This window comes from Suricata suricatta, chromosome 1, assembly GCF_006229205.1.
Source record: "Suricata suricatta isolate VVHF042 chromosome 1, meerkat_22Aug2017_6uvM2_HiC, whole genome shotgun sequence".
NCBI lineage: Eukaryota > Metazoa > Chordata > Mammalia > Carnivora > Herpestidae > Suricata > Suricata suricatta.
Window position 1 is genome coordinate 152,450,748 of NC_043700.1, and position 14,339 is coordinate 152,465,086.

The following is a 14,339-nucleotide window of genomic DNA, read 5'->3' on the forward strand; positions in this document are numbered from 1 at the left end:
GCTATCTGATCATACCTAACAGGATCAGGGAGGAAAGGTGTTCTTCCTCTAACTGTTCTGTGGGAACCCCTTTCCAGAGTCCCCAGTCTCCAGAATCTTTTAGGTTCTGCACAGAATCTGCAAAACTATTAGCAGGCCACCCCATACAAATGTCATGTGGGCCCCGCTCCATTCATACTCTCTTGAAAGATACATATTAATATAAACTTGTGGAAATCACATGAAGCCATATTCCCAAGGGGAGCTCATGAGTTCCAGGAATCTGGTGGCAAATATTTTATCATTCAAAATGGGGCACTTGTGAGTGAAGGGGAGTGCTATTAATAATTATGCCAGGACACCAGGTGGACTGGAAAAGCCTCAGCCAACTGGGACCTCATAGAAGCAAAGATAAACCTCATCCTGTACACACAATATGCTTCCATCTCTACTGTGTAAAGATAATACAGATATATGGTTGGGCCAATAGATTATGTTACAAATGTTTTTAAATTGTTCTTTCTACCTGGAATTCAGGTCTTGCACCGAAATCAACCTGACCTCATTGAAATCTACTTACCATTGAATTTTGACCAACTTTGAAAAAGAATTTTCCAGAATGAATCATGCACCTCCCAGCCTTACTAATTCATTCTATGCATAAAGTACTTCATGATGACAGACCTATGGTCTGAGGCCATAGTTGGTTAGTTTTCCATCTGCTCTTTCTCGGTTGTGGAGTCTAACTCCTACGATTTCTTTCATTGCTGTTAACATCAATCCCTTCAAGTATCCAAACATCTTAAATCAGCAATAATTCAGCATAGGGCTAAGTTAGTAAGGAAGACTTTCCCTTTAAAGAAAACCTATGACCTAGACCAGACCAATCTGGCTAATTCGGTCCCCATTTATTCAGTAGTTTACCCATTGTATTAATGTGCAGAATGATGCTTCGTTATCACCTGAAAATTACAGAGTACCTTCTTGAATGTCAGAGAACAGCTCACAGGTTAGCTCAACAATTATGAAACCATACCCAGAGGCTAAGCTGTGCCTTATCAATGTGTATTTTTCAGCTACCCACCTAGGAAAGAATAACAGATAAACTAAGGAGAGGCAGAGTCAATTTCATGGCAACCTTCTTTCTAGCGAACACTACTACGGGAGTCAACTGTATTAACCCTTGATAAGACTAGAATTTGCAGAAGGCTGTCTCCTGAAAACAATTACACCAGGACGACAGAGCAGGTGATCTTATCTGAAGGTTTCAGTGAAAAACTGAAGCTCCTGAAGTTGCTCAGATCTACGACCTAGGACAAATTTACTTATTATTCCTCCACAATAACCACGCGGGAGGCCTCCTACGCAGCCTCCTTCAATGGTAGCCCAAGTCCAGGGACAAACTCAGGACCAGAGCTGGGACTCTCTTTGTCCTTCTAGACTTTGGGTATATCTGTTAAGCTTTAAGTACTTGTTTTTACATCAACAAGAAGATTCTCCTGTCAAACCTCCTCTTGACGAGGAGGTGAAAAGCACAACCACAGATGAATCATGGAGGTTGTCATGGTAAAAGAGGTACAGAAGTCCAGCCATCATATTTTTCTTCTAAGAGGTCGCAAGTTTTTTTGTTTGTATGTCTTTTGGTTTTTGGCTTGTTTTGGGTTTTTTTACATGAATCAACTGACAACTATTAAGAACCCAAGAGGGACATGGGGTGATTAGCTGACTGGGTGATTTTTCTGGGATTTGCTCCCTGAAAGTGGGTCAATTCTTTTGAAGTGTTGGTCTGTTGAGGCCTTTAGTTCCCTGAAGTGTTTTTACTAAGTGGGAGTATCTAGGATCTCAAGGCATTAAAACGCAGCTTTCCCAAAGGGCCTAATTTATTCTCAGGGTGTGCTCAGAGTGCCAGGACAAATGGGCTCACCATATTGTAATCTCATTAGGAAAAGCATCACAGCTCTTCCCTTGCACACCCTCAGCCGGCGTTGTAACCACAGCCACCATGTGTCAAAGTTGGGGGTGGGGGAGAACTAACCAAGAAAAATTTGTTACGGGCTTTCTGGACCCAGCCAGTAACATTTTCTCTAAGGCCCGGCCATGAATATCTCATCCATAATTAAGAATAGAACCTTAAGTTCTCTAAAGCGTAGCATGAGAGAAAGTCACACGTTTACCTCTCACAAACACGTAAATGGAACTGCTTAAGCCGCCTCCGTTGGTACACGTGTAATTGCCTGTGTTGGTGGCCTCGGCCTTCTCCGTGACCCATTCATTGTGTGTGTTCTCACTAGACTGACCCAGGGCCTCAAAAGTCCATTTGACAAACCCTGGATCGGTGCACAACAGCCTAATCTCGTCGCCAACGCTGACTATTAACTCTGATGTTGCTGGATGGATGGACGGTGGAGACCGTTCCCCTGGACTCACAGATGGCTGAGAAGAGCCTGCCAAGAAAAATAAGAATCGTGTTGAGTATGATCTTTTTCCTTAGCGAAATAAAACATTTCTTCCAATATTGATTTCCATCTTCTGTGTGCTCTACAATAAAAATAGGACAGAGCTGCCCAGCTATTTATAGTCAAAAAGAGTTCTGTTTAAAGTTTCTTGAGCTCATCTAGAAAATTATTTACTGCAACTCTCAACTAATCCTGAGGGTCACACTTGGTATGCAAGTCATTCTTGCTGGACGCCATGGCCTTCTCTGGGTTAAACACCCTGAGTGTGGGTCAAGGTTCCACTCGGAATGGTGGCCATGGCAATGGTACTGACTTGCTGACACCCAGCTTAGGAACAAAAACAACACCTCACACTATAAAAAAAAACAAAAACCATGGACATGTTACTCTTCTGGCAAAATGTACATGACCATGACACAGCTTGGCTGTGAACTGTTTATTTACATGCAATTCTCCTTCTATGGTGATGTTCATCAAAAGGAGAACTACTCATGAATTTCAAACAGTAAGGCCGAAAATGAAAATCCCATTTGAAGATTACACCATGAGAGGTTTCAGGACGTTTGTCGTGTTGCAGCCTAATCAACCATTTAATGCCTAGACAGGCATCCTGTTTAAAGACGCAAAGTTTAGACTCCAAATAGGAAACTTGAACCTCAGAAAACTCACAGCAGCCCACTCATTCATTCATTCATCCTTTTGTCACATAAATGTACTAATTATGATCTGCAAGAGCTTTGAGCTAGGAGAAAAGTCCACGTTAGGTGCAACACGTGGTTCTTACACACACTCCAGAGTTTAAAGAACACACTGCGTCCACATCAGAGTAAGTGAAACACAGCTATCCAGTGCCACGGATAGAGGCCACAGAGAACATGCAGAGACACTGTATGTTTTTCAGTACAAAAGTGCTATGCTGAGGAAGAGATCAGAGATCAACTCGATTCAAGGAAATCAGTGACATGCTCTGGGCCTCAGCTAGGCAGAAGCGAGAAGACTTACAGTAAGGATTTCAGACTAGAGACGTGAATACTGCCCAAGGAAAAACACATCGACGGTTACAGTGCAGTGAAAGCTACAGAGATGAACTGCCACGTGACGTGGGTGAGGGACATGGCAGAAAGAGTCCCTGGAGGAGGTGGGCGAGCGCAACAGGGCAACAGAACTCTCTGGGGTGCTTTCTATCACTTCTTCAAGGTCATGGGTGAAATGGGATACCTACCCCCTCCACACACATACAAGGTCAGAGACAGGAAGTGACCAGAGTTCTGAAGGAGGAGTAGAAGCCCTCCGAGCCAGGTTGGGGGACAAAGGCAGCAAGTAAGCCACACCAGGAAACTCTCCACACGTTTGGCATGATTGGGGCTGGGGAGAAGGGGACAGGATCATAAAGGGATGGGGACAGGAGGAGCAAGAGCCCTGCAATAACATGTGAGATTAAAAGATCGGACAGTCAAGGGTAAGGGTTTGTGGGGAAAAAAGAGGCACACACTGTACACTCCTAAAGAGCTCTTCTTCCAGTTAAGATTTAAAACTCAAGCAAAAATAAACAAGAAAAACAACAAAAAAGCATGACCAGAAAGGAAGGGGAGAAGCCAAAGAGGGAAGGGAAGGCAACACATCAGAAGGTTTCAAAGAGAAGGTGGTAGGTCCTAAGGCAGATGCTGAGAGACGTCAAGGGCATGGACCAAAGTCCCTGCATTTAGTGAGAAAGAGATCACAGGAAATCTATGAGTACAATTTCAGGTGAGTTGGAATGTCTGTATGCTCCAAGGTTAAAGGCTCAAAGGACAGACCTCTGAGGAGCTACAGCAAGAGAAGGTAGAGAAACAGATCTGTAGTCAGACGAGGCTAAAAGTTACAGAAGAGATCTGTTAACATGTGAACATAGAAGGCAGAGAGTCTGCGAAGAGGGACAGACCAAAGATGCGCAAATTGTCCCCCGCAGGTGCATATAGATGACCAGTCTCAATTTCAATTTGTCATCCAGATAAATATTTCATCGGGCACCTTTCAACCGTGGATGCAATCACAGCTCCATGAGAACATGCCAAGCACATCCCAGATTAAAGACAGTCGGCAACTTTGATTCGCAGAAGGTAATACACGGTCAATTAGAATTATCAGATGTGATTAAGCAACAACATAAGAAATGTTACAAGCCAAGACTCCCTGTGCCCAGTATATCTGGCTCAGCATCTAGACGGAGGGGCCAGAATATAATAAAGTTATTATTTTTTATATTTTTAAAGTTATACAGCATGTTAAATAATGAAAATGGGCACAGCAATAAATGGAAACACAATCACTTCAATTATATATCCCCTGGTAAAAAGGGTGTAGTTCCAAGTAAAGAGCAGTGATGTTGAACAGTAAATTTAATCCAAAAATTCTTTAAAAATTTATAATGCAATATATTTTGATCAATTCCATTTTCTCAGGAGTGGATCTTAAGGGTATAGGAGATATTACAATCCAGGTGAATAAATACTGCTGACCTCCAGATACCTACCATGCCAATGTATGCTAAGCCTCGCTGTGTGACCTAAGGCAAGCCACCCAACTTCTCTGTGCCCAAGTTTCCACATCTGGAAAATGATAAAGAAAATAATTCCCTCATCTCAGAGTTCTTATGGGAATCAAATGTGGCAAATACACCGTAAGGCGCTTATCACAGGACTGAGCACCTTTAAGAAACATTGGCTCTTACAGCAAAGCCATAAAGCACACTTGGTAAGAGCTCAGATTTAAGATGGTCTAAATTTGCATCCTGGCTCTGCCAATTACTAAGTTTGTGATCCTTAGGCCAATTACTAATCAATTGTGTCTTGGTTTGCTCATTTGCAAAGGAGGGACAGGACCAGAGCCTATTTCAGAAGGCCAATAAAGAAAGCACTCAGAACGGTTTGGGGGCACAGAGACAATACATAGTAAATATAGGACACAATTATTCTAAGAACAGAACCTCTTATCACTCCTCCAACCAGTCCTGACTTACTCACTTTCTATGAACATAAATGGTTCCATCATTTCCCAAACAGTTTCCTGCCTGACTTCTGCGTCTCTGAAGGCAAATCCTAGCAATCCTTCCTTTGGAGCCTCTGTCACTCATCCTCATGTGCCTTTCCCCGCCCGCAGACTAGTCACTTCCTACCTTACTGAGAGAGAACACCGCTCCTCAAAGGTCTCCATGGCTCTGGCCCCCCCACTCACAACGCCTCAAACCTCATATCCCTGAGATCTATCAGCCTAGAACACCACCTTTCAACAATCCCACTCCCAGACTCAAGAACCCTAACAGAGGCTGCAGCAGCTAACACTGACATAGTGTATGATTTGCAAGGCATTTTCCCGGGACCAATCTGGAGCTGCTTCCTCTGGAGCCTTGCCTGCCTCTCCAATAAGACCGCTCCCGTCCTTGCTCGGCCCATCTTTCTGCCTGTGTCCCCAAGAACACACCTACTCCACCAGCTCACTTTTGTGCCATGCGGAAAGCCGTGTTTTCATGGGTGTTAGTCCCTCGCCACGATCACCTGTCCTCACTAAATCCGTCCGGTATGTCCAGCCCTACCACCCGTTTTGTCATGATGCTCACACGTGGTCTACGTCTACATCTTATCTCCTCCTAATCCTAAATTCTACTTTTTCCCTGGCATAGTCATAAAAACATTTCCTTTGGTCCCTGGATGTGTAAAACACCAGAGGAAGGCCAGATTCCTAAATACCCAGCACCTGCAACAGGCGTCAACAGCCTACTGATCTATCCCCAAAAGAGGACAGATGTGGCCCCATTTATCCATAAAACTGCTACAGAAACCTCCAGAAAGAAGCCTCCAAATTTGAGATCATTGGTGTATGCTTTACTTCTTGAGATCTTAAAAAAATTTTAAATTGTTGCCACCAGAAGCACTAAGGGTTTTATTTTTCAAAGCAAATTATTTATAAGTTCAACCCTCTAAGTCTTGAATGTTGTTATAATGTTCTCACAATAAAAAAAAAATTAGACATACATGTTAAAGGTACGTAAGGGGCACCTGAATGGCTCAGTTGCAAGAGCATGTGACTCTTGATCTCAGCATTGTAAGTTCGAGCCCCATGCTGGGTGCAGAGATCACTAAAAAAATAATAATAAGCTTCAAAAAAAGTTTATACACATACATCTACCTACCTTTGTTATATTTTAAATTCAATATCAATAAGGTATTCCAACTGAGCTTTAAAACTATTCTGAAATCACACATTATTAAAAGCATTTGGCACACAGCAAGTTCTCAACAAATGTTTGTTGAATTGGGTTTCATCTACATCAGGACTCTTTGCATTAGAAAATGTACTTTCCTAATTATGTTTGGCTACAGCCAATTTATGAGTTGTTTTCGATTCCCTGAACACATGTTAATTAATGAGCCAAAAAAAAAAAAAAAAAGGATAAATGGCAAATCCTACCATTGTAGGGACCAACTACCAGAGTGAATGATAGATCTGAGCTAGGAACTCCAGGAACTGGTCAAATATTTATATACTTATTCCAGGAACCTAAGTCCTGAATCTAGAAGGCATCCTCAAAGAACATAAGGGAGAAAAGGAGCACTTATGATCAGTCAATAATGTTGCAAGACTTTAACAATATGAAGATAATTGCCAACATATCTTCTATAACCTCTTTCGCTAGTGTAAAGTTCAACCATACCCCAAAGAATTGAAAGCAGAGATACAAACATATACTTGCATACACATGCTCATAGCAGCATTACTTATAACAGCCAAAAGGTAGAAACAACCCAAGTGCCCATCAACAGATAGACAAAATATGGTATGTGCATACAGGGAATATTACTCAGTCATGAAAAGGAAATTCCAACACCTGTTACCACTTCGATGAACTTCACAAACATTATGCTACATGAGATAATCCAGAAACAAAGGGATAAATATTCTATGATTCCACTTCCATGACCCACCTAAATTTGGCAAATTTATAGAGACGAAAAGTAGAATAGAGGGCTGGGGAAGGGGAGAATGGAACATTAGTGGGTTTAATGGGTACAGAATTTCCATTTGGAAAGATAAAGCAAAGAAAAAAAAGTTCTGGAAATGGATAGTGGTGAGTTTAACAACATTGTGAATGTGAACGGCACTGAATTGGGACACTTAAAAAAATGGTACATTTTATATCATGTGTATTTTACCACAATAAGAAAAAAAAGCCTAAAATTAAAACAACAACAACAAAAAAAATCAACAATTCTTTAAAGGGCCTGGCTGGTAAAGCCTCAAACCTTCTCAGTTACACTGGCTCTTTCTTAGCTGACCACCAGTATCATCCTCTGACAGTCCCCTGACTTTGTTTTAAATCATATCATTAAAAAAACTTTGTGGTTGTCCTTATTTTTACTTATTCCATACAGTTATGCCTGAGGGTCTGAAGAGCATCTTGGTTCCCATCTCTCTACCTTACACAAAGCAGGCATTCATAAAAGGTCTTTTAACCTTCTGGGTTGAATACGCTGTATGTTTCAGATGCAGACTCCTGGGGTGCCTGGGTGGTGCAGTGGGTTAAGCATCGACTCTTGATCTCAGTCCAGGTCATGATCCCACAGTTTGTGTTTGAGCCCCGCATCGGGGCTGATGGTGCAGAGCCTGCTTGAGATTCTGTGTCTGTCTGTCTGTCTGTCTGTCTCTCTCTCTCTGCCCCTCCCCTGTTTGTGCTCTGTCTCTCAAAATAACTAGACTTAAAAAAAAAAAATTAAACCATGTGGACTCCTACCCAAGAGACTCTGAGCACTCAAGACCATTACGTTCTTTTCCTTACCTCTACTCGCCTACTCACACCATCACTTGGTCTTATTCTCAAACCTGTCTACAGAAGTTAGACTTGTGGTATATTACATATATAAATTAAGTGCATGTTATGAAAATTGGTGAAATGTATGTGGGGCAGGGGGAAGGGCTGTTGATTCTCTGATAACACTCTAAATAAAGGAGGCTCACCTAAATGAAGTGTCAAATTAAATATGGCTGAAATAGGAGAAGATTGGAGGAGGACCTCCAACGCACAAACAGGGTAGGGGGACTTGACCCCTAACAGTTTCACAAGCATTACATTTAAGGAAACTGAAGTTAGAAACTCAAGACCTTGCTTGCATTTTGGGTCTGGCTTTTGGATAGAACTCGTGCCAGTCATCCCAAACTCAAAGTCAACCAAAACTCAAAGACAAAGCTCTGCTTTTCCAACAAAAAACGCGGCTGTCCATCTTTCTTCTCTTAAGTGAAAATAAAATATTCAAGGTATACCTGTAGTCTTCATGACCTGTCAATTGAAAGACTAACAGAGGTTGCCTGGGTGGCTCAGGTCATGATCTCACGGTTTTTGAGTTCGAATCCCACATCGGCGAGCTTGAGTCTCGCTTTGGGTAAAACATGAGCCCTGGGAAGACTAATTAAGAGTCCAGGTTGAGCTTCTACTGGAGAAGGTTCTTAATGTCCAGTGTAAATGAGAGCCACTTGTTTGAGCACGAGGTTCTCCCCAATCCCCTCAGCAGTGGCTGGACCACACCAACTGTTGCTGCAAATCTATTCTCAAAGATCCTCCTAAGGGCTTTGTACCCTTTACAGATGTCTAAGCTTCAAAGACTGGATCTATAGCTGGGGTTAAAAGTAAGGAAGTCATTTCAAAACCTTTCCTTTGGACGTAAAGGGCACGAATATAAGGAACCAGGTAAAATAACAGCAGGGAGGAAAACCCTCCTAGAGAGGCCTATTCTAGTTTTGAGGAAGTAGAGCAGGAGGAGTCACTACTAAAGCAAAGCCCCATTGTAGTCTAACTACTCTTTAGTTCAAGTACTATTTAACCACAATTCGTAATAAAAGGGAAAAAAAGCTAATGATGTGCCTATCCAACTGTTTCTGACATACTTCTGTATCCCCACAGGAATAAACTGGATAAAAACCAAGATGGAAGGATCTGGTAATTGCCCACAACACCCATGAGGCTTTAAAAACAAGTAGATGATACTGGAAATAGAATAAAGCTGGGGGTGGGGGAGGGGAGTATGAGCTCAGTGAAAACCAGACAAATCAGAAAAATGGTCTTGCTCAGGCGGCCCTCGGTGGCAGAGGGCGCCATGGTGGGTGGGGACGCGGCCACCACGGAGAAGCTGGCTTCCAGGGCGCGGCAGGCAGCGGACTTCCCGGAGCACTTCCGCTTCTAGGAGCACTTCCGCTCCTACTCAGAGAGCGAGAAGCAATGGAAGGCACGCCATGGAATTCACCGCGACCGGTGGCGGTGGCCGCCTGGATCTGCAGCTGTCCCTCTCCATGGTGTGGGCCAACCACCTTTTCTGGGTTGCAGTTACAACAAAGACCTTTTAGAGTGATGGAAATGGCTGATGGGGTTGAAGTGGAAGACCTGCCACAATTTACTCCCAGAAGTGAATTAATGAAAAAGCATCAACGCTAAGGCAGAGGCTTCATCGCATTTTCAACATCAGCTTAGGAAGGAGGCTGGGATGAATGTGACACTGACCACGGCAGCTCTCTTAAGATTCCTGGTATCTCAACCTGTAGGAAATCAAGAGGCAGTTGGAAGGACAGATAGTCTTGTCTAGATTGGAGTTTGAAAAGGCCTCATACTTCCAATAGGTATCATTCTAAAAGTGTGCATGGATTTTTATGTATTTATAAATCATGCCTTCTTTTATTTTTGAAAGTCAAACTTTTTGTTAAAAATACCTGTTTTTTTAAATGTTGATGTAATAACCGCAGGTAATGAATTTTACAATTTGGATTTTAAAACAAATGGTCTTGCCCAGTGGCAGGGAGACTGTAAATCCATTCTGGATCACCCCGAGTGAAGGAAGCCATCCACAGAGGACCCCAGGAGGGGCCGGGCCCTACTGTTGTGAGTTCCAGCTACCATATGTATCCAAGTCTTTAGCTTCAACAGTGCGTAACTATTACAATGGTAGTGATCTAGATGCTGATGGAGACCTCAGGGACAAACCCAGTAGAAAAGAAATAAGACTGAAAGGTGATGCAGACATCCCAGGACTCCAAGGGAGTAGCTACTCTTCTACCCAAAGGACCAAGAAACATTCCAGAGGAAGGGGCCGTGAGGACTGAGCCAGGAAGACCTTGTCCATTGGCACGTGTCACTATTTATGTGTGTCTTCACAGAGAGGAAAAGTTCTCAGAGTACGAAGGTGAGTGTGATAGTCAGGAAAAGCTCATCCTACAACGACCTTGCCACCCCCACCCCCACATAAGCTCTCAGAATCCAAAGCAAAGTCTGTATCTGTCTTTATCCTCAAAGCCTCACAGAGCATCAGGAATACAGAAGGAGACAATAAATGTGGGGTGAAGGAATTACTACATGTATTAAATGTGGAGGTGCAGGACAGGGGAAGGTAATCGGGGACATCATCCTATATAGTAGCACGTCTCTGATCTAGGGTGCTTTTTAACCAGTCTTCCTGAAGGTCAATTTCTTTAAGTGACCAAGGATTTTACACATTCTTTTCTATGACATATCATGAAATAGAAAGTAAAACAAGTTCATTTTTCAGGTGGAAACACATGAGCCTTCAAAGAAATTAAACCACCTTACAACTACATCCTCCGAAACATACCACCCAGGTCCCTACTGCCCCCAATCTTTCAAAGCACCTCTACAGACATGCTGGAGAATGGTCCTAATGGACAACATGATTCCAGGTTCACAACTCTGCTATTTCCAAAGGACTTTCGGGGTAAGAGAGAGTTCGGATGTATTTTTAATCTTGTAATACCAAGATTAAAGCACTTACCGGGATAGAGCTCGTTATTAAAATCTCCTCAGGTTAGACACAAGATAAATAACAAGTAATTGACAGAATCTCACGGTCTTAGGTCTTCCGCTGCAATACTCCTGTGGCCGCGGCCTCAAAACCAATCCCTTGGCACAGTGCAATTTGTACTTGGTTCTTAAGAATGAAAGAAATTCTCTACCTGCACGTGCAGCCTTGGTACAATGCTAGGTACAAGATTTGTAGTGATTATACAAAATTTGTTTCAGTGTTTGAGACAGTTCACGGTCTCCAGCCATAGCAATACGCCACGGTAAAACCATCAGCCATTTGAAAGTCAGTTTAAAATCACAAAATAACAGAGACTTCACTGCAGCACAGTTTTTTTTAAAGGAGCTCCTGAAGTATATTTCAATGTTGGTTTAAAGATTATGAACTAATTGACAGAAGGGAACTAATGGGCAGAAAAATAAAAGCTGGAGCCTTAGTCATTAGTGGCAGAGATGCACGGGGGACAAAGCAAGCACTTCGAAAATGGCCTTCATTGATGAAATGGTCCTTGAGCTATTTGTCCTGGGTGGCGCCGGGGCCCAGGAATAACGCCCAGAGCCTTAGAATAAAGAGAGCCCAGCTAGAAGGGAATGGGATGGGGCAAGAAGAGGGTCAGAAAAGGATTCCCAGAGCTCAGAATAGAGAATGTGTGTGACCTGGGTGTGTGACCTGGCCCAGCCCCAGGGTCTATTAGGTGTGGGGGCGGGGACACAAGAGCAAATATCATAGACCTAGGAAGATGTGTCCTTAGTATCACAGTATCCTTCAGAATGGTTGCAACATCAGGTCATAGGTCCTGAGGGTCAGGAGCATCACAGGGCCCCCTTAGTCACAGTAAGGGGGTGAGCCCATCCCGATGGGGAGCTACTGATGTGTGCTTGTCGGACTTCTGAGGGAGCACTGATGGATAGTACTGATGAGAGAATAAAAGTCCTGGGGTAGGCTGCATCTGAGCAGTGCAAAAGTGAGAGTTGGAAGACAGACACCTGTGTTTGGCTTAGGTGATAGGGAGACGGGGTGCTGACAGACTGGAGGAGGAAGAACAGATTTCGAAGTATTTGGGCCAGTGGGTGGTACTAAAATGTCCTGGAAATTTGGGGGGGGGGGCTGTGTCATGGCCACAAACATACCAGCACACAGCAGGTGAATGTGGGAGGGAGGCTAACCAGCTGTGTCCATAGACTCATCCAGGGAAGGCGTGGAGAGTACAGTGAGACCAAAAGGGAAATGACAGACACAGGTGGCTGGAGTAGGCTAGAGATGGCATGACTGCATAGGTAAAGGAGAACCAGGGAATTCCAGATGAGGTAGTGCAGAGGACCTTCTAGATGGATGCCAGAGTCTTTGAGGACGTGCAGCAGGTGGGGGAGCAGAAGCGGGCAGAGTCAGCCCCTCGATCATTAGCACACAAGACCGGTCACCAGCAGACACGTCCTGTCCTACATCACTCATTACGATGCTGGCCACATACTGGAATCGCCAACACGCTGGCCCCACCTCACACCGGTGTGCACCAGAGTCTCCAACGGTCGTGGGGTGTGGGAGAAAAGGAGACTTGACTGCACATGCTGTTGAAGGCTGGCTACCTTGGGGCCACTGGAGAGAGGGGGAAGAGGGGGCGGGAGGACTCTTGGAGCTGGACAGCATGGGAGGCAGTGGCTCTTAGAGGGCTGAGTTAGAAATCAAGGACGGATATCCACAGAGGCCGGAGAACAAAAAAGAAGGAAAGAAAAGGAAGCAGGGACAGAGAGAGGAGTGACTGGCAGAGAAGGTCAGTGCACAGAGCCTGTCACAGGCTCCGGGGCTGTTGCTGCCTGACCTCAGGGGAGATGAATGTGGCCATAAGGTGCAGGAGCCCATCTGGGGTTCAAAGGCACCAAAGCTAAGGTGAAGACACTTATTTTCCAGGTCCTTTTCCTTTGTTTTTAATGTTTATTGGGGCGGGGGAGTGTGGAGAGAGTATGAGAGGGGAAGGGACAGATAGAGAATCTCAAACAGGCTCCGTGCTGTCAGCATAGAGCCCCATCCCATGAACCATGAGATCACGGACCTGAGCCAAAATCAAGACTGATGCTTAACTGACTGAGCCACCCAGGCGCCCCTCCAGGTCTTCTCTCTTTGGACCTGCTCTTTTCAGGAAAGGGGTCCAAAGGGGCAAGGGGTACCGCATGTGGGTCCTGCATTCTCATGGATGCCCAGGGAAGAGAGGTCCACCAGGCTCCCCAGTACTAGAGAGGGATGTCCCGCCATAAATGGGGGTGCTCTTCTCTCAGAGGCCAGGACCAGGCTGCATCACTGCATCATACTTTCACATCCTACCTTCTCACTCACTCGCCTTTCTGTGCGCTTTCAGCCTGAGTGGATTCACTTGCCTCTACTATGGACAGTGGTTTCCTCCCCTCCTCCCCGGGGCCAAGTCAGCTCCTTTATTTTCTGCCTTAAGCACAGGACCAGTAAGGTGCGTGCTTGGACAAAGCCAGAAGTCCTGAATCACCTTGCTGATCACACCTTATCAGCAACATTTGCATTTCCTGCTTTCCGGCTGTCCTCTGCTGTAAAGCACTTCCCCACTCAGATTCCTCAATCTTGTACAACTGGGAGCTTCTCTGTGCCTGTACCCCTCAATTCCTTCGTTCCGCTGCTTCCTGGCTCACAAGCATGCCATCTGGTGGCAAGAGAAGACCGCCCCCGCCCCGACCTTGAGCTGTTTGCGCTGTTTGAGAGCTGTTTGCGCTGTTTGAGAAAGCAGACCCAAGGTCAAGGAGATGTTAAATATTCTGCTTTCTTCTAAGGAAACTTACAAAGGGGACCCTGGAGCAAAGACTCGAGCTCCCAATAAATGCCTTTTAATGACAGGACATCTGTCAGAGCTTGGGGCGCCTGGGTGGCTCAGCTGGTTAAGTGATCGACTTTGGCTCAGGTCGTGATCTCACAGTTTGTGGGTTCAAGCCCCATGTTAGACTGTGCTGACAGCGGAGAGCCTGGAGCCTCCTTTGGATTCTCTGTCTCCCTCTCTCTCTGCCCCTCCACAGCTCCTGCTCTCTTGCAATCTCTCGCTCTCTCTCACACT

The 14,339-nt window shown here is 44.6% G+C and overlaps 1 protein-coding gene and 1 pseudogene across 2 annotated transcripts in view; one reads left to right on the forward strand and one right to left on the reverse strand.

Annotated features, from left to right (window-relative positions):
- The window catches only part of KIT (KIT proto-oncogene, receptor tyrosine kinase), an 85,168-nt gene that overhangs the window by 45,326 nt on the left and 25,503 nt on the right, over positions 1-14,339 (reverse strand). For both annotated transcript variants that reach the window (XM_029945691.1, XM_029945690.1), the window contains exon 2: positions 2,154-2,423. In XM_029945691.1, coding sequence (XP_029801551.1) covers positions 2,154-2,423 — 270 coding nt within the window. The remainder of the gene's footprint in view (positions 1-2,153; positions 2,424-14,339) is intronic.
- LOC115297462 lies at positions 9,560-10,043 on the forward strand (annotated as a pseudogene).